Genomic DNA, 19,313 nt, shown 5'->3' with positions numbered 1-19,313 from the left:
TACTGATCACCCACAATGCCCCAGGACACCTCCAAGCCTGTCTGGGCCCCTCCTCAAAGAGTTAAGGTCCCTACTCCCACTCCAAGGGGCTCCCAGAGAGCTCTCCATCATCCACAAGACATATCCAACCTAGCACTGCCCCCCGAGCCAGGATGCCCTGAGCTGCCCACCCTAGGCCAGCAAAGCAGGCCAGCCACACTCACAGTCCACGCGGAGCTCAGCCTTGGTGGAGGACACGCCCATGCTGTTCTCAGCCAGACAGCGGTAGACACCCATGTCTGCAGGCACCACAGCCGTGATGATGAGCTGGTGGCCGCCCTGCTGGTCATCGCTGATCATGTAGTGGTCATCCTCCTCCAGGATCCTCCCATCCTTGAACCAGCGCACGCTGGGCACAGGCTGGCCTGTCACCACACAGTCGAAGCTCACAGGGTACCCGTCCAGCACCTCCTGATTCTGCAGCTCAGTCAGGAACACTGGGGCTGGGAGGGACAGGAAGGGCGTGCAGGTTAGTAGCAGCCCCCGTGCCCAATCACCTGGGCTGCAGCGGGTGCACCCCTGTGACCCGCGAGGCCCCCATTCGAGGGAGGGCACTCAGACCAAGCGGCTGACCAGCACTGTCTCTGCTCTCTGAGCTCTTCCCTCCTCCCCATTCCCTAGGGGAGTCCTCCCTTTGTCAGCCTGGCTCCCAAGCCACCTTGTGGCCAGAGGGACAGCAGACCAAAGGCGTGGAGGAGGGGAAGTAGAGGCAGGAGCAAGGCATTGTGGCTGGGAGTCCAGGGTTGGAGGCCTCGCGCTCAGAATCTGCCAAGAGCCAGAAGCTGGGACCCAGCCAACGCCCTGACCTCTCAGCTGACCCTGGTCACTTACCAGCCTCGTCCCTCCTCTCCCGCCCATCCTCTCCCGCCCCACCCCAAGTGGCTCACAGACTCACCAGCCTCTGTGGTCCGTGAGCTGGGCACTGGCTCTGAAGGCGCTGTGGGGGCAAGGGCCACCTTGGCGATGTGTACCTCCACCCCCCGGGGTCCCTGCTCCGAGAGGCTGATGTCCACCCCGATGCCCAGCATGTTGAACATCTCCTGGAAGTGGGTGGCCGCCCGACGGGCCTCAGCCAGCGCCTCAAAGCGGATGCAAACCAAGTGCTCATCCTCGCGGTACGTCTGCCAGTCCCCAGGCTGCGCAGGCTCCCCCGAGCCCTCATCGGCGCTCAGGAAGATCTCCTCCTCGGAAACCTCGGTGGAGCCCTTGGTGCGGAAGAGGCGGTGCAGCCGCCGAGCTGCCCGGCGGAAGGTGTCGTCCACTTCTCCGCCAGAGGAGCTCTCGGCCTCACTCTCCGTCCCGCTGACCGCCACGTGGGCACTGTGGACCGTGCAGCCAAACTTGCTGCTCACCTGGCAGGTGTAGCAGCCCGCATCGGCGTGGCCCACGCCAGTGACCAGCAGAACACAGGTGCCGTCCCTGAGCTGGTCAATGTGGTGGTGCCTGCCGTCCGTCAGCTCCACACCGTCCTTCATCCAACGAGCTTGCACGTCTGCCTTGCTGGACACCACACACTCCAGACGTAAGATGTCCCCCACCTGTGCCTCGGTGTCGCCAAACGTGCTCCGGAACATGGGCCCCTCCTGCTGCTTCATCTCCTTCCGCACCTTGTAACCCTTGAAGGCAGCCTGGATCTTCATGGCCGCCTTGTCCAGAGATGGGTCGCTGAGGTCCTCAATAGTCAGGTCTCCTGGCGGTGGGCTCACTGTGGCCGGCTGTTTCGGCTGCTTCTGCAGCTTTCCCGATGGGACTGCTGGAGCGCCACCCTGTGTGCACAGATCGGGTAGAGAAACGAGGCCTGGATCAGGGAAAGGATGGGCAGGGGCCTCCGGGGTAGGCTGGAGGCAGAACCCGGTCTGATCCCAGCTCCAGCAGGCCACTCTGCCTCTGCTGCTGGCAGCTGCACTACCTTCACTGAGGCCAGAGGCTTGATGGCTCCGGTTGTCACAAAAATCAAGCCCACCTTCCCTGAAATCACTTTACACCAGGATGGAGACTCACAGGGATGTGAGGAGCACTACAGAGGGGCCAGCTCCAGCTCTTCAGGGAAATGGGGGATGGGTGCATCAGTGGATGGATAGATAGATGTATAAAAGATGCATGATGGCTGAATGGAAAGGTAAGTGGTTAAATGGATGGCAGATAGATTAATAAAGGGATGGTGATGGATGGATGGATAAATGGGTGGTATAGACCTATGGACAGCGAATGAATGGATGGATGGTGAATGGTGGGTGGGTGGGCAGATGGGTGAGTGTGTGGATAGATGGTGATAAATGGAGGTGCATGGATGGGTAGGTTGGTGGTGACAGATGCATGAATGGATAAGTGGATGGCTGATGGAGGGATAAATGGATGATGACGGATGGATGAACAAAGGGTTATTGAATGGATGGGTCGGTGGATGGTGAATGGTGGATAAGATGATGCGTGGCTGGACAATGAGTGGTAAAGATCTGAGACACCCAGGCCTCCCTTCAGGCCAGGCTGGAGGCTCACCTGACTGGCCAGTGGCGAGGTGCCAGGCTTCCCAGCCTTCTTGAGGTAGGTGACCAGGGAAGGAGTGCCCGCCCGGGACTCGTCGTCAGAGCTGGTGTGTGAGAGGTCGGCCTCCCCAGTGCGTGCCAGCTCGTCGGCTGTGGAGTAGTCCTCAGACAGGTCCGGGGCCAGGTCCTCCGCCTCCTGCCGCAGGCGCTGATGGCGCCCGTCCACCTCAGGCAGCTCGCTGATGGAGTCCAGCGTGGGCTCGCGGCTCATGCGGCGCTTCCGAGCCAGCGCCTCCCACAGCAGGTGCAGGTCACCCTCCTGGGCCGCCTCGGGGGGCAGGCTGGGCTGTGCAGGGACCTCCTCGCTGGATCCTGGGGTCAGCACCACTGTGGACAGCGGGAGACTGGGCTGCCGATCGTGGTTCCCCTCAGTAGGCCTCTGCTGCCCACCGGGGCTTCTGGAGAGCCCTGATGGCACAGCCTTTACAAGGTTTCAGAGGCTCCAAGCCGCTCTCCTGGGCCTCAACTTCCGCTGCTCAGGCCTCAGTCCTCAGAGTGAGGGGGGCGATGCTCAAGGTCATGGGAGCTCACAGTGCAGGGGGTAGGAGACAGTGCAGGGGGTGGAGGCACAGTGCAGAGGGGAGGGGGCACAGTGCAGTGGGAGGAGCACAGGGCCTGAGGGTCTCAGAGCACAGGGCCTGAGGACTTAAGGGACCAGCAGTGGGTCTCCAGGACTGTGATGGCCGGGATCACATTCAGGGAGGAGGTGCAGCCTAAGGCACCAGAGATGTGGGCTCGGACATGGGGCTGAGCCGTGCAGGGTCTGTGCGCCTCCCCAGCAAGCCTCAGTTTCCCTTGGTGTGAGGCCAACTGCCCAAGTGGACCCCTTGCTATGGGGGTCCTCCCCCCACCCCAGGGTTCCCCCAAACTCCTCCACTCCAGCATGCCGGGCCCCGGAGGACGCACCCTGGAAGGCCCTGGCAGAGGCAGAGACGGGATCCCTGGCAGGGCCGCAGCGGTACTCGCCCTGGTCCTCCGCCGAGAAGCCCCGGATCACCAGCGTCTGCCGCCCACTCTGGCAGAGAACCTGGAAGCGGCCGCCGGGCTGGATGCGCTCCGTGCCCTTCAGCCAGACGACCTCTCCGGCCCCGGGCACCTCACACTCCAGGCGCAGGTCCTGGCCGGGCGCCACCTGCCGGCTCTCCAGGGCGAGGGGCGCGGGCGCAGGTTCCGGGGCCTCTGCTGAGGATGAGCCACCAGTAAGGACGTGCCAACCTTCCAGTTTAGGGAGGCCGAGAGCTCCAGGCTGGACCCCCACCCTTATCTGCCAGGACCGGGCAGCAGCTCACCCAGCCTCACTGTCTGGGGCAGGTGCACGGGCTCCCCGGCGCCCGCGGGGCCCACGGCCGCCACGCGGAAGCGGTAGGTCTCCCCAGGGGCCAGGCCGTCCACCACGCACTCGGGCTCGGACACCAGCTCGTGGCACAGCTGCCACTCCCCAGTGGCCGACGGCTTCATCTCCACCCGGTAGCCACGGAGGCCACCACCGCCGTCGCTGGCGGGGGCCACCCAGGACAGCGTCACGGAGTGGTCACTGCGCCCCACCACCTCGGCGTCCTCCGGGGGGTCCGGGAGGCCTGCGGGGAGGGCGGTCAGTTTGGTCTCCATTCTCTCATAGGGGGCACAGGCCCTCCCGCCCTAGGGTCTGATTCTGGGGTGCAGTGAGGGCGGACAGATCACCCCCCAGGCCTGTGCCCGTGGTGCCCGGGCTCCTGTCCCGGGAGCCAGGGCTGTGCGCCTGGGTGGGGGACGCGGAGAGCCTGCAGTAGCTCCTGGATCTGGAGCCGCCGCCCCTACCCACCCATGGGGGAGTCCAGCACCCGAACCACGCACCCAGCACGGTGAGCCGCGCGGAGGCCACGGCGTCGCGGGCGGCGAAGGTGACCTCGCCGGCGTGGTGCGGCCGAGCGCGGCGCAGCAGCAGCGTGTGGTGGCTGCCGTCCGCGGTCACCGTCCAGTCCTCATCGTCCGGCTGCACGGCGGCCCCGTTGATGTACCAGGTGGCCTCGCCCACGGGCACCGCCTCGCTGAGCGTGCAGCTGAAGTGGGCCTGTCTCCCTGCGCCCACGGCCGCGTCCCGCGGGGGCTCCAGGACCTCCAGGCGCCAGCCTGCGGGCGGGGCCAGGGCATGAGCTGGGGACCAGCACAGACCAGGACCGTGGCCTCGGGGTGCGGGGAGACCTTCCCCCCTCCCCCCTCCCTCTACTTCCCAGCCAAATCGGGGCCTAGCTCCCGAGCGAGGGGTCTTAGAGATCGGATCTCTGAGGTCATTGTTCTCCAAATTCCAAGCCTCCAGTGGGATGGAGCTTCAGAGACCAACAGCCCCCCTTAACAGCCCTCCCCACTCTGCCCACCTGCCCCTCACGAAGGCAGTATCTGGTGGAAGGGGTCTGAGTGACCCACGCCCCCTGTGGCCATTGGTTCTCCTTGCACCCTGGCATCTGGTGGGAGGGTCTCAGAGACCATGGCCACACCCCTACCCCATAGTGGGAAGGGTCTAAGAGACTCTCCCAACCCCTCCTCATCCCTTCAGCAGGGTATCCCGTGGGAGGGTCTCAGAGACCCCGACCCGCACACCCACCTCTGACGGTGAGGAACGCAGAGGTCACCACGTCCCCAGCCAGGAAGGTCACCCGGCAGCTGTCCTGAGGCCGCAGGTTTTTGAGCAGCAGCAGGTGCCGCAGGCCGTTCTCGAAGTAGACCACCTCGGCGTTCTCCGAGCTGGACACGGGCTGGTCATCCAGCAGCCAGGTGTGCGCGGCCACCTCCGGCAGGGACAGGTGGCACTCGAACAGCGCTTCGCCCCCCTCGGGCACCTCCACGTTCTCCAGGCCACGCACCACTGTGTTCTTGGCTGGGGGGTGGAGGGGTGACTCAGGGCGTGGGAGCCCTCACTGCCCAGGCCGCAAAGAAGTGCCCCCCATGACACAGGGCCAAACAGCGGGCCACCAGGGATGGCCACGTGGAGCCTTTCTGCATGTCCTCCCCAGGCCCTGCCCGCCTCCACACCATCACCACGCTAGTGTCAGGACGGGGTCTTCCCACCGCACCAGAGAGAAGCCTCACGGGTGCTCCCACCCTTGCCCTGGCTGCAGGTGGGGCTTTACCGTCCCCCTTTCCGCTGTCTCCGGGCCACTGCTATCAGACCTGCTGGGCTGCTACTCTCACTCACTGGGACCTGAGAGACCTCTGCCACCTTCCCCCGCCCTCTCTGTTCTCTCCTACAAAGCCCGAGAGTCTACAGTTAATGGTCATGCATTTTCCACGGAGGCCATGAACTCAGAGCCTGATTGTGAGGCTTGCCACCTCCTAGCACCGTTTCCAGGACAGGCATCCAGCCAAGAGGAGTGACAGGAGGGGACGCTGCAATGGGAATGAAGGAGGGGGCCAGCGGGGAGTCAGCCAGCGGGGTGAAAGAGGCAACGGGCCAGTTGGTGAGAGCAGGCAGGAAAGGAGCTCCGGGTGGCCCGGGGCTGGCCTAGATGCCAGGAAAGGTCTGAGTTTGACCCACATGGCAGCCAGGGAGCCGCCACAGTCACTGAGCTGGAGGTCCGAGCCCACAGCCCCAACTGCTGTCTGGATCCGTGCCCCAGACGGAACCCACACACAGCCAGGATGCAGCCTCCCAGATCGGTTAGCATCCAGGCCCATGCTATAGGCAGGGGTGTCTGCTCTGGACAGGGGCCCAGGGAATGAGGTGGGGAGGGTGTCTCAGAACAGAGGACCTGCTGGGCTGCCCACTGCTTTCCCTCAAGAGAGCAGACTCCCCTTTGGCCCGGCCCCTCCACTCCCCATGTTAGAGCTGACAGGGACTTAGACATCTGATTCTATTCTGCTGGGTGGCATGATCAGGGCCAGCTGACGGAGACAGGATGGGGTGAAGGGGAAGGGGGAGAGGAAGAGCAAGGGGGAGGCCGGTGAGGTCACTGCTGGAGCTCACCCTTACTTCCTACCCAAGGATGCCACCATTGTGTTGGATAAACCCCCAGATTTTAAAGCAGCAGCAAGCCCCCGAGCCCTATTGCCCCCCTTCCTTACACTGCTTCCTTCTCCATGTGGCCCTGTCTGTGGCTGCAGAGTCTACCCAGATGTCCAGGAGCCCCAGACCCACCCCCCAGGCCGGGGACACACTGCTCCAATCACGTTTCCAATGAGGATGTCAGGGTGCTGCTGGGAATAAGGGAGTTTTGTTTGTTCCCTGATATGCTCACAGGTACTCCCCAAAAATGTTTATAAAACTTAGTTGTTGAACTAGTGAGGGAATGGGGGGAGGGGGAGGGGTTGTGAGGCCAGTGGGAGACTGGTCTCACCTGCTCACACCTGCTACCCAGCTTGGCTGGCCCCGACAACCCTCTCACTCTCCGGCTCACTCCCCACCAGGGACAGTTCCGATTTCCCCAGAGATCAAGTGGCTTCAGCCACACAAAGCTCCTTCCACACAGGGGGCGGCCACTGTTCTCTGCTCCTGGTTCCCCAACAGCAGATCCTCTCAGCAACATGGGGCTTGTTGAAGTGACAGCCTGGGAAGGGGCAGAGCTGGGATCTGAGCCCAGGATGTGGGGGCACAGCCCCATGTAGAGCCCCGCGGAGGGTCCTGCGGCCCCAGGGCTGCTTGCTCACCCGCCCGGAGGCTGCTTCCTTGCCTGCCTCTACCTCCCCGGTGTTTTGGATGCAGGCTCTTTAGGTGCAGTCTCTGCCTAGGGTCTATCTGGCCACCCTGTGCTATCAGGCTGCTTGAGGAGGGGTGGGGTCTGGATGGGTGGGCCCAGGGCCCAGCCAGCTTCAGCAGGACCTACTGCTCAGATCCCATCTTCCTAATACTGGCGCGGTCACACACTGCTGGCTGCCCCGCCCAATGCTCCACCATTGCGTATTGGCCGGGACCATGCTGAAGCCTGCTGGGCCTGGGCTGCCTGCTGGGCGGCCTCACCTTGCACTTGCAGCAGAGCCACCACTCGGGTGCCCGCAGCCTCACAAGAATAGATGCCACTGTCGGAGGGCAAGGCTGGCCTGAAGGACAGCCTGGCCACGGTCCAGTCCTGCTCTATGATGACGCGACGCCCGTCGGCGCGCACCTCCTGCTCGTCCATCTTCCACGTGGCCTGCACCGGCCGTGAGTACTGGCAGAGGAGCTCGGCCGGGCCACCCTCCTCCACCGCCAGGTCTTGCATGGCACTGACCACCTCCACTGCGGGATCTGTCGGCCAACACGCCGGGCACGTGTAAGCCTGAGCCGTGTGACCAGCGCCTACCCCCCTCTGCGGTCAGCAGCAGCAGCTCATCGGCAAGCAAGCGAGGGGCTTCGGCAGGAAAGAAACTGGCCATGGTGGCCCAGGTCCCTCACATACTGCAAGCCTTGCCTCTACACACCCCACCCATGGCAGATGCCTCTATCCCTCCTGACCCCTCTGACCTCCTAAGCCCTTTCCTCCCTGGCCCTGGGGAGCACAGGGCACCAGCAGGGACACAATGCCTCCTGAAAGTTCAGGCGCCCTCAGCATTTGCTGGGACCCAGCACCCCCATCCCAGCTTGTCCCTTTCTCGGGGGCCTTTCCACTCCTCTAGGGGGTGCCATCCATCTCCACCTGGAAAAATCCTACTCAATGAATGGGCTGCTCCTTGGACCTGGGGGCATATCCATTCACTCTTCAACGGTGCAAACCTGTCTGCAAACACGCCGGGTGAAACCACACCAGCAGCCATCCCAGGAGCACCCAACTGGGAGTGGACTGAGGGGCCCCTGGCATCCCACTGCCCTCCCCAAAGGCTAGCTCTGTCCCAAAAGAGCACAAGACCCCCAACCCAAACCACAGCGGTGTAAGCAGCCTTGAGCAGGGGTAGGACAGGCTGGGGCAAGGTGGGAAGGCTGCCCTCTGGGTATACGCCTGAGAAGGTGCAGCTGCAGAGTGGTGACCAGGTGGCACCAGCACTCAGGGTCCCATGAGCAGGTGGGCATGAAGTAGCCTTCCACACATGTGTGAGTGTCCACACATGGCACGTGTGGAGCAATGCCAGTCCCCAACCCCTGCCCTGGAGCCTGCAAGAAGCTTGCGGGAGCAACGATGGCAGAAGCATTAGTGCGGGCGGGGTCCCATTGGCTGGTACCTTTGACTAACAACTTGGCCGTGGAGACCAGGGGCCCTGCACGGAAGGTGATGGTGCCTGAGTCGGCAATCCCCAGGCCCGATAGCGTGAGGGAATGAACCGTCCCATCATGCACGCAGATGGCAGTCTGGGGGCTGTCCTGCAGCAGAGTCCCATCCAGCCACCAGCAGGCCTCAGGCCCACCCGCACAGGACACCTCACAGGAGAACGTGGCCACATCCCCCGCAAAGACGTCCACATTCTGCAAGCCACGTACCAGGCATGGTGCTGCCTCTGCACAAGAGGGCAATAGGAGGGCAGGCTGGGGTGCCCTGGGCCCACAGGACTATGTGGGGGGTATACACATTGTGGGATCCCTGGCACTGGGGTTTAGAGATCAACTTGGGCCAGCTATCCCACCCTGCTCACGGAATGATACATTCAAACCACTCACAGAGAGTGGGCTCAGTGTCCCTGAACTCACTCCCCGCTCCAGAATACACCTGTTTTCACAAAAATACACAGAAGGCAGACATGCACCCACAGCCTCTTCAACAATCAGAATGACAAGTCCCAAGCCACATGGCTATGAGGTGGTGGGGAGGAGAGGCTGTGGGGCTGTCACTCTGAGAGGGTGGGGTCTGCCTCAGGTAGTAAGCCTTCCATCCCTGCAGGTGTGGAAGCAGATGCTTCTTATATTCCCAGAAGGCCACATGGCCAGATGTCACTTGTGGTCCCCGGCCCTAAAATTCCAGAGCCCTAATGCCCCTGGCAACTCCTTTCTGCCCCAGCACATAGCAGGCCCTAGTGCAGGGACTTCCCCAATGTGGCTGCTGCCTGATCTGTGCCCCCACACCTGCCCCAGCTAGGCCCTCCTCAGAAACCTCCCCAAGCCCTTCCTGGGCACGCACCACCAGAACTCCAGCCCTCTTCTGAGAGTGCACATCTGACAGTCCCTGACTGCTCCACCAGCTCTCCATTCCCACTTCCAGCACTGTTCCTAAGCTGGTCCATGCAACACCTATCAGGACACCCCAGGTCATTTCCTTCCCCTGAGGACATGGCCAGGTATCTGCACACAGGTCAGTAGGCACAGGCTGGGACTTGGCTGACAGGGGTCAAGGCACAACCCTCAGCAAGACCCATAAGTCCCAACCCATCTCCATGTCCCCCCTCACAACCAACCACCCTGATGAACCCACAAAGCCTTTTCAGGCCCAGCCAGATCACAATACCTGAGACACTGCCCCTCTCCCACCATTCAACTTGAGGCCTTTCCCACAGACCACAGAGTCTTTCCTAGCACCAGAGGCCACAGAACTCGCCATATCTGTTCACCCCTGAAGACCTGGGACATGCTTTGTCTCTAATGTGCAACATCCCATGGATTGGGGGATCCCTGATGGCAGAGCTGCACCTGGCCCCTCTGAAGATCTGAGACTTAGACAAAGGTAGGGGCTTAGAGCGTTTGTTCAATGGATGGTAGATGGTGAATGGATGAATGGATAGGTGAACAGATGAATGGATGGGTTTATGGTCCCTAGATGGAAGATAGATCAGTACTGGATGGATTGATGGTGGATGGATGGATAGATGGTGGATGGTGAATGGATGCTACATGTTGGATGAATGGATGAATGGATGAATGAATGATGAAGTATGGTGGATGGATGGATGGTGGGTGGGTGGATGAGGGATGAATGGTGAATGGATGGTAGACAGTTCGTTAGATGGATGAGACTGGTGTGCGAACCAGGAGTAGAACAGCAGGAGAGGGATACTCAAGAATAACCAACTCTGCAGACAAGGTATAATCTAAGTTGAAGGTTCTTAAAATTCTGTTTGCATTCCTGAGGCCAACTACACTATACCCCAAAACTGTACACATGTCACAGGTATGCTATTGCATAATCACCTGGGAGCCTGTCAAGTATGCACATGTGTGTTAAGATGACCTGTGCCTTAGGAGTAGCTTTCACCTTAGGGCTCAATTCCCTGCTCCCATGGCCAGGCTCCCCACCTCCCTCCTGCAGACAGCGTTAACTCCCACACAGGGACTCCACATGCACTCCAGAATCTACCAAGCTGATCTTCACCAGCCCACCTCAGTGGGCTATCCAGTTCATGGCTTTGGCAGTCAGGGGTTGGAAAACTGCCACCCAGGGCAAGATAACTGCTGGAAGACTTGGGTTTCTGACCATACCACCCCCAACAGATCTTTGACTAGGGGGGACATGGAGACATCACCTTGCCAGGTGTGGGAGGGGGCTGCCCACCTGTGACCTTCAGCTGGGCCTCTGAGCTACATGAGCCCACCTGGAAACTGATGGTTCCAACATCCTCGAGGGTCACCTGTGGGAGTGGAGATGGGGTCTCAGCCTGGCAGCCTGTTCAGACAGTGTCTCCTGACACCTCCCCAGGCCAATCCAATGGGGTTGGACCCTTCCCCTCCCACGCTCCTGGGAGCATATGGATGGAGGCAGGTCCCAGGGCCCCACCTTGTGTAGAGTGAGCGTGTGGAGAGTGCCTTGCTCCACTGTAATGTCATTCATTTCGTTGGCCTGCAGGGGCACTCCTCCCAAGGCCCAGCGAGCCTCCTGGCCAGAGGCCCTGGACAGCCGGCATCGGAAGTGGGCATCCTGGCCCTCACTGAGCTGTACATCCTGCAGGGGCTCCAGAATGGTCACCTGGGGGGCTGCACCAAGGGAAGTGTGGCATCAGCCTCAGCAGCTGGGATGCTCCACTGTCAGGAGCACCTCCCAGTTCTGGAGGCTGCCCCCAGCACCCCACCCCACTTTCTGTAGATAAATAAGCATACAGGGTACCACTCAACCCTGGCATCTCAAGCCACCTCAGAACCACCCTTGCATGGGGCTAGTTCCCAATCCCCAAAGCAGGGATCCTTGCAGTCTGCCTGTCTCCCAACAGGGTCTCAACATTTGGGCTCCGAGTGTGCTGAGAGGGGCAGCCACCCTCACCCACTCCCACGGACAGTGAGCTGGGATGAGGACTTGTGGGGGCCCATGTGGAAGGAGTCTGTGCTTGCAACTTCATGTCACACCCTTCAGCTGCAGCATGTGGTGCGGGCGCCCTGCACAGCCACCTCTGCCACCTTGCTGCTTTGCAGCGACAGGCCCTGGAGGCACCCTGGGCAGCTGTGGCCCTTGCGCTCACACCTCACAGCTGAACTTCACCTCCCTGTCAGCCTGCACCTCCATGCCAACCAGGCCTCACACCATGATTACTTCAGACTCTGGGGTGTGGGTGATGGGACCCTTTACCAGTCAGGCCTGAGCACCCAGGTGAACCTCTAACTCTCCCTCTTCCAGGAAGCCTTCCTGGATACTCTCACTTGCTTGTCCTGTCCCCTCTATCTGCCTCACATAGCATTCATCACCTGATTTGCTACAAACAGAGACCCCTAGGGGCCAAGATGGGCTCAGGCATCCCTGTTAGGAGGAAGTAGACAAGGGGTTGCTGAGTGGGGAGCTGCCTCTTTCCATCCCCACCCCGCGGTCAGCCCTGCCCTGGCTGGGACATCAGGAAGGCAAGACCTTCACACAGACAGGCAGGGGCTCAGAGAGGGCAGCCCAACTCAGGCTGCCCTACCTGCTGACTAGGGGCAGGAAGCAGGGCAGCATCCTGGGGCCACAGCCTCCCTTTCCCCACTGTAGACAGGGGAGTGATGACGAAATGAGAAGAGAGAGCTTGTAACCCCAGGGGCCTGAGAGCCACCCTTGGGACAGCACCTGGAGAGAGGGGGTCACAGGGCAGCTATTAGGGAAGGGCTCACCTCTGACCTTGACAGAAGCCACGGTTTTCTGGCCACCCACCACACAGGCATACTGGCCCGAGTCCTTGGCTTCGACCCCGTGGATCAGCAGTTCACATGTGGTCCCTTGGTGACGAATCTCGTACTTGGAGCCAGTGTGCAGCTCCACACCCTCCTTGAGCCACTGCACACGGGCCCCAGGCTCCACCTCACTCAGCTGGCAGCACAGCCGGGCCAGGCTGCCCACCTCCTGCTCTGCGTCCTGCAGCTCAGCCTGGAACATGGGCCTGGGGGCTGGGGGACCGGAGAGGGACTTAGAAGTTCAGAGCAAGACACCACACCCTCCTCCACAGGGTCTGAGGGTCCTGGGGAAGGCAGGGACCAGTGGGTAGCTCACCACGAACTGAGAGTCTGGCAGTGCTCTGTGCGTGGCCTGTGTCACAGGTGTAGTGTCCGGCGTCCTCCTGCTCTGCATCATGCACCAGCAGCTCTACGGTCACGCCTTCCTGAACCATCTGGTACTTGGCGCAGGGGAAGAGCTGCAGCAAGCCCTTGCGCCACTCCACACTGGCGCCCGCCCGGCTCAGCTCGCAGCACAGGTGTGCTGTCCCACCCTCATCCACCTCCTGAGCCTGCAGTTCCCGGAGGAACCGCACGGGTGCAGCTGTAGGAAGCGGGGAATGTAGGGTCAACCGAACATCAGGTCAGGTCCACCAACCAGCCCTGCCCGAGCCAGGAACCCTCAAATTGGACTTCAGTACGGGACTGCAGCCCAGATGGGCCCCCAAAGCATGCAGGGCCTGTGCAGAGGGCAGAGCCCATCTTGGGTCCCACCTGTGACGGTGACGGTGGCACTGGTGGCCTGGGAGCCACAGGTGCAGGTGTACTCGCCCGCATCTTCCCAGCGCAGGTCCCGCAGCACCAGCTCCACCAGGCAGCCCTGCTGCCGTGGCTCCCGGTGCCTGTCGGCCTGCACCTCCAGGCCACCCTTGCTCCAGACCACAGCCCTGGGCTCGCACAGCTCACATTGCAGGCTAGCCTCTGTGCCTTCCTCAGCCTGCAGGTTCTGCAAGGGCTCCCTGAATACCGATGGCGGGGCTGCGGGGTGGATGGGCAGAGGGGAGTCAGGGTCAGTCTAGAGATCTAGTTAGAAGACAGGCCCCTCACACACACACCCAGTCAGGAGACAGCCTCCCCCCCCCACACACACACACACCCAGCCAGGAGTCAGCCCCCCCACCCCCACACCCAGCCAGGAGACAGGCCCCACACACACACACACCCAGCCAGGAAACAGGCCCCCCCACACACACACCCAGCCAGGAAACAGGCCCCCCCCACCACACACACACACCCAGCCAGGAGACAGGCCCCTACACCAGTGAACCCTCCTGAGAACCTAGGTCAGGCATGGCTCCCAGCTTCACCCCAGCTGTCTGGCTGCCCAATGGACCCATTGTCACATGTCCCAGGAGACTGGGGTAGGAATGGGCATCATGGGTCTGGGTCCACTTCAAAGGAAAGGAGGGTCCATGGTGGGAGCTTCGGGAGGAGATCCGGATCTAACCAGGCGAATCTCATGCCAGCCTCCACCTAGGATGCCCATGAGCAGAGCTGTGTCCCATCAGGCAATCAAGGCCAGGGGGTCCCCTCAGAACCCTAACACAGGGCCATCCCTCAGATCCTGACTAGAGGATAGAAAGGAGAAAAGGTAAACAGATTAGGACAGGAAGATGGACAAGCTGGAATTCTATCTTTACCATGAAAATTGGCCTAGTGAGGTCATGTGGATGGAGATCAGTACTGAGACACCAGGACACTGGACAACAAAGTGATAGGCAAGCAGACAGCAGACAGAGGGAAATTGTTAAAGGCAGAGATGAGGGAGTGGCCATTGGTACCCAGTGTAGATGCAAGAGACAAGGAGAGGACTATGGAACCCAAATGAGGCTACGTGGCCACAGACAACCTTTACCCTTGACAGTCAGCATGGCCGACGTGCTCTCCTGCCCGCACACGCACGAGTACTCCCCGGCATCCGCCACCACGAGGCCACGGATCTCCAGCTCACACACGGCCCCTTCCTGCCTCAGGCTGATTCTGTCCCCAGCTCTGAGGGTCTCCAGCCCCTTCCTCCACTCCACGGGGGCCACCTTGCTCAGCTCGCAGCGTAGTTTGGCTGTGCCCCCTTCCGTGGCCTCTTCCTTCCTCAGGATCTTTGTGAACTTCGCGGGCAGGGCTGGGGAGGATCAGAGTGACACTGAGAACTTCAGACTGTCTGCAGGACTCTGTGTCCAGGACAAGGACACTCACAAGGACCACATGAACTGCTATTGACCATCACATGAACTTGAGAACAAATGCACAGATGGTGACAAAGGCAAAAGGAACAAGAGGAACAATAGACACAAAAGACTACACATGGACATCAGGACCTCTGGACGGAGAGATGAAGCTGAGAGATGCTCAGGGACTCCAGTTGGAGACATAAACATGGATGCTACAAGGGAGCAGGTGTTGACAGAGTAGAAATGTGCATACACCAAGCCACTGGTCCCTGAGGCCATATGCAGACTTTACCCTTGATGGTCAGTGTGGCCGACGTGCTCTCCTGCCCACACACGCACGAGTACTCCCCGGCATCCGCCACCACCAGGCCACGGATCTCCAGCTCACACACGGCCCCATCCTGCCTCAGGCTGACTCTGTCCCCAGCTCTGAGGGTCTCAGGCCCCTTCCTCCACTCCACGGGGACCATCTTGCTCAGCTCGCAGTGCAGTGTAGCTGTGGCCCCTTCCATGGCCTCTTCCTTCCTCAGACCCTTTGTGAACTTGGCGGGCAGGGCTGGGAGTCAGAAAGATATTGGCGCAATCACACATATGAGCCATGGATAAGACAAGACGTGGACAGCACAGAGGAGATATAAGACCCATGTGGACATGAGCTACATGCTGGGTGTGCCCAGTCACATTGTGCATGGTGGCGCCCTTCAACCAGCTATGAACAGCAGGGCTGTGCCACTTTCATGGACGCCTCAGGCCACAGGCTTTGTATGAAACTGGTGGACAGGGCCGGGATGACCGGAAAGACAGTGAAACAGATTCTGTGGGAAAATTTGGAGCATGACATGACTGGATGGACCAGGTGACACAGACTCTGACAGGAAACAGAACAAAACCAGTGGTGACATGAAGGATGAGGAGTGGCCTACATGCTGATTTCTCGTGGTTTGCACAACAGCCCGGAAGGTGAAAGGGACTCTGTGGAATTATGGGAAGCAAACGACACTGAGACAGCAGAGAACATGGAATGAGTGCAGGAGATGTCATGAAACAAGGAGCCAGACACCAAAACAGGACTCTCCTTGGCCACACACAGTCTTTACCCCTGATGGTCAGCATGGCCGACGTGCTCTCCTGCCCACACACGCATGAGTACTCCCCGGCATCCGCCACCACGAGGCCACGGATCTCCAGCTCACACACGGCCCCATCCTGCCTCAGGCTGATTCTGTCCCCAGCTCTGAGGTTCTCCAGCCCCTTCCTCCACTCCACGGGGGCGGCCTTGCTCAGCTCACAGTGCAGTGTGGCTGTGCCCCCTTCTGTGGCCTCTTCCTTCCTCAGGATCTTTGTGAACTTCACGGGCAGGGCTGGGGAGGGTCAGAGTGACACAGAGAACTTCAGACTGTCTACAGGACTCTGTGTCCTGGACAAGGACACCCACAAGGACAACAGAAGCTGCAAAGGGCCACAGTGTCAATGAAAACGAATGCACAGATGGTGACAGAGGCAAATGGAACAAGAAGAACATTAGACACAAAGGACTACACATGGACATCAGGACCTCTGGACGAAGAGATGAAGCTGGGAGATGCTCAGGGACTCCAGTTGGAGACATAAACATGGATGCTACAAGGGAGCAGGTGTTGACAGAGTAGAAATGTGCAGACACCAAGCCACTGGTCCCTGAGGCCATATGCAGACTTTACCCTTGATGGTCAGTGTGGCCGACGTGCTCTCCTGCCCACACACGCACGAGTACTCCCCGGCATCCGCCACCACGAGGCCGCGGATCTCCAGCTCACACACGGCCCCGTCCTGCCTCAGGCTGACTCTGTCCCCAGCTCTGAGGGTCTCCAGCCCCTTCCTCCACTCCACGGGGGCCGCCTTGCTCAGCTCGCATTGCAGTGTGGCTGTGGCTCCTTCCATGAACTCTTCCTTCCTCAGACTCTTTATGAACTTTGCGGGCAGGGCTGCAGAGAGTCAGAGTGTCACAGAGAACTTCAGACTCTGGGGGACTCTGTGTCCAAGACAAGGACACCCACAAGGACAACAGAAACTGCAAAGGGCCACAGTGTCAATGAGAACGAATGCACAGATGGTGACAGAGGCAAATGGAGGAGAGGAACAGAGGAGAGAAAGGACGACACAAATATCAGGACAGGAAATTGGCCACAGTGGGGAGATGCTCAAGGAGAAACCCTGCCCCGTAGTCCTACAGAGCGGAAGGAGATCTCTGCAGACACCAAGCTATTGGTCCACACGGTCTTTACCCCTGATGGTCAGCGTGGCCAGTGTACTCTCCTGCCCGCATACGCATGAGTACTCCCCGGCATCCGCCACCACGAGGCCACGGATCTCCAGGTCACACACGGCCCCATCCTGCCTCAGGCTGACTCTGTCCCCAGCTCTGAGGGTCTCAGGCCCCTTCCTCCACTCCACAGGGGCCGTCTTGCTCAGCTCGCAGCGCAGTGTAGCTGTGGCCCCTTCCATGGCCTCTTCTTTCCTCAGACCCTTTGTGAACTTGGCGGGCAGGGCTGGGAGTCAGAAAGATATGGGCGCAATCACACATATGAGCCATGGATAAGACAAGACGTGGACAGCACAGAGGAGACATAAGACCCATGTGGACACGAGCTACATGCTGGGTGTGCCCAGTCACATTGTGCATGGTGGCGCCCTTCAACCAGCTGTGAACAGCAGGGTTGTGCCACTTTCATGGACGCCTCAGGCCACAGGCTTTGTATGAAACTGGTGGACAGGGCCGGGATGACCGGAAAGACAGTGAAACAGAGTCTGTGGGGAAATTTGGGGCAGGACATGACTGGATGGACCAGGTGACACAGACTCTGACAGGAAACAGAACAAAAGCAGTGGTGACATGAGGGATGAGGAATGGCCTACATACTGGTTTCTCGTGGTTTGCACAACAGCCCGGAAGGTGAAAGGGACTCTGTGGAATTATGGGAAGCAAACGACACTGAGACAGCAGAGAACATGGAATGAGTGCAGGAGATGTCATGAAACAAGGAGCCAGACACCAAAACAGGACTCTGCTTGGCCACACACGGTCTTTACCCCTGATGGTCAGCGTGGCCGACGTGCTCTCCTGCCCACACACGCACGAGTACTCCCCGGCATCTGCCACCACGAGGCCACGGATCTCCAGCTCACACACGGCCCCTTCCTGCCTCAGGCTGATTCTGTCCCCAGCTCTGAGGGTCTCCAGCCCCTTCCTCCACTCCACGGGGGCCTCCTTGCTCAGCTCACAGCGCAGTGTGGCTGTGCCCCCTTCTGTGGCCTCTTCCTTCCTCAGGATCTTTGTGAACTTCGCGGGCAGGGCTGGGGAGGGTCAGAGTGACACAGAGAACTTCAGACTGTCTGCAGGACTCTGTGTCCAGGACAAGGACACCCACAAGGACAACAGAAGCTGCAAAGGGCCACAGTGTCAATGAGAACGAATGCACAGATGGTGACAGAGGCAAATGGAACAAGAAGAACATTAGACACAAAGGACTACACATGGACATCAGGACCTCTGGACGAAGAGATGAAGCTGGGAGATGCTCAGGGACTCCAGTTGGAGACATAAACATGGATGCTACAAGGGAGCAGGTGTTGACAGAGTAGAAATGTGCAGACACCAAGCCACTGGTCCCTGAGGCCATATGCAGACTTTACCCTTGATGGTCAGTGTGGCCGACGTGCTCTCCTGCCCACACACGCACGAGTACTCCCCGGCATCCGCCACCACGAGGCCGCGGATCTCCAGCTCACACACGGCCCCGTCCTGCCTCAGGCTGATTCTGTCCCCAGCTCTGAGGGTCTCCAGCCCCTTCCTCCACTCCACGGGGGCCGCCTTGCTCAGCTCGCATTGCAGTGTGGCTGTGGCTCCTTCCATGAACTCTTCCTTCCTCAGACTCTTTATGAACTTTGCGGGCAGGGCTGCAGAGGGTCAGAGTGTCACAGAGAACTTCAGACTCTGTGGGACTCTGTGTCCAAGACAAGGACACCTACAAGGACAACAGAAACTGCAAAGGGCCACAGTGTCAATGAGAACGAATGCACAGATGGTGACAGAGGCAAATGGAGGAGAGGAACAGAGGAGAGAAAGGACGACACAAATATCAGAACATGAAATTGGCCACAGTGGGGAGATGCTCAAGGAGAAACCCTGCCCCGTAGTCCTACAGAGGGGAAGGAGATCTCTGCAGACACCAAGCTATTGGTCCACACGGTCTTTACCCCTGATGGTCAGCGTGGCCAGTGTGCTCTCCTGCCCGCATACGCATGAGTACTCCCCGGCATCCACCACCAGGAGGTCACGGATCTCCAGCTCACACACGGCCCCTTCCTGCCTCAGGCTGACTCTGTCCCCAGCTCTGAGGGTCTCAGGCCCCTTCCTCCACTCCACGGGGGCCGTCTTGCTCAGCTCGCAGCGCAGTGTAGCTGTGGCCCCTTCCATGGCCTCTTCTTTCCTCAGACCCTTTGTGAACTTGGCGGGCAGGGCTGGGAGTCAGAAAGATATGGGCGCAATCACACATATGAGCCATGGATAAGACAAGACGTGGACAGCACAGAGGAGACATAAGA

The 19,313-nt window shown here is 60.1% G+C and overlaps 1 protein-coding gene across 1 annotated transcript in view; it reads right to left on the bottom strand.

Moving 5' to 3' along the window:
* Positions 1-19,313, bottom strand: part of OBSCN (obscurin, cytoskeletal calmodulin and titin-interacting RhoGEF) — a gene marked incomplete at its 5' end in the record, with an annotated part of 160,607 nt that overhangs the window by 50,482 nt on the left and 90,812 nt on the right. The window contains 20 exon segments of the mRNA XM_084885131.1: positions 204-482; positions 935-1,805; positions 2,539-2,912; positions 3,492-3,767; positions 3,875-4,162; positions 4,419-4,694; positions 5,167-5,439; positions 10,946-11,021; positions 11,168-11,364; positions 12,463-12,735; positions 12,839-13,105; positions 13,276-13,539; positions 14,411-14,680; positions 15,022-15,285; positions 15,827-16,090; positions 16,430-16,693; positions 16,994-17,257; positions 17,799-18,062; positions 18,402-18,665; positions 18,966-19,229. Of these exon segments, the coding sequence (XP_084741257.1) occupies positions 204-482; positions 935-1,805; positions 2,539-2,912; positions 3,492-3,767; positions 3,875-4,162; positions 4,419-4,694; positions 5,167-5,439; positions 10,946-11,021; positions 11,168-11,364; positions 12,463-12,735; positions 12,839-13,105; positions 13,276-13,539; positions 14,411-14,680; positions 15,022-15,285; positions 15,827-16,090; positions 16,430-16,693; positions 16,994-17,257; positions 17,799-18,062; positions 18,402-18,665; positions 18,966-19,229 (5,832 nt within the window).

This window comes from Pipistrellus hanaki (assembly GCF_964339955.1).
Source record: "Pipistrellus hanaki genome assembly, chromosome: 5".
NCBI lineage: Eukaryota > Metazoa > Chordata > Mammalia > Chiroptera > Vespertilionidae > Pipistrellus > Pipistrellus hanaki.
This window is presented reverse-complemented; position numbering and strand designations above follow the sequence as displayed.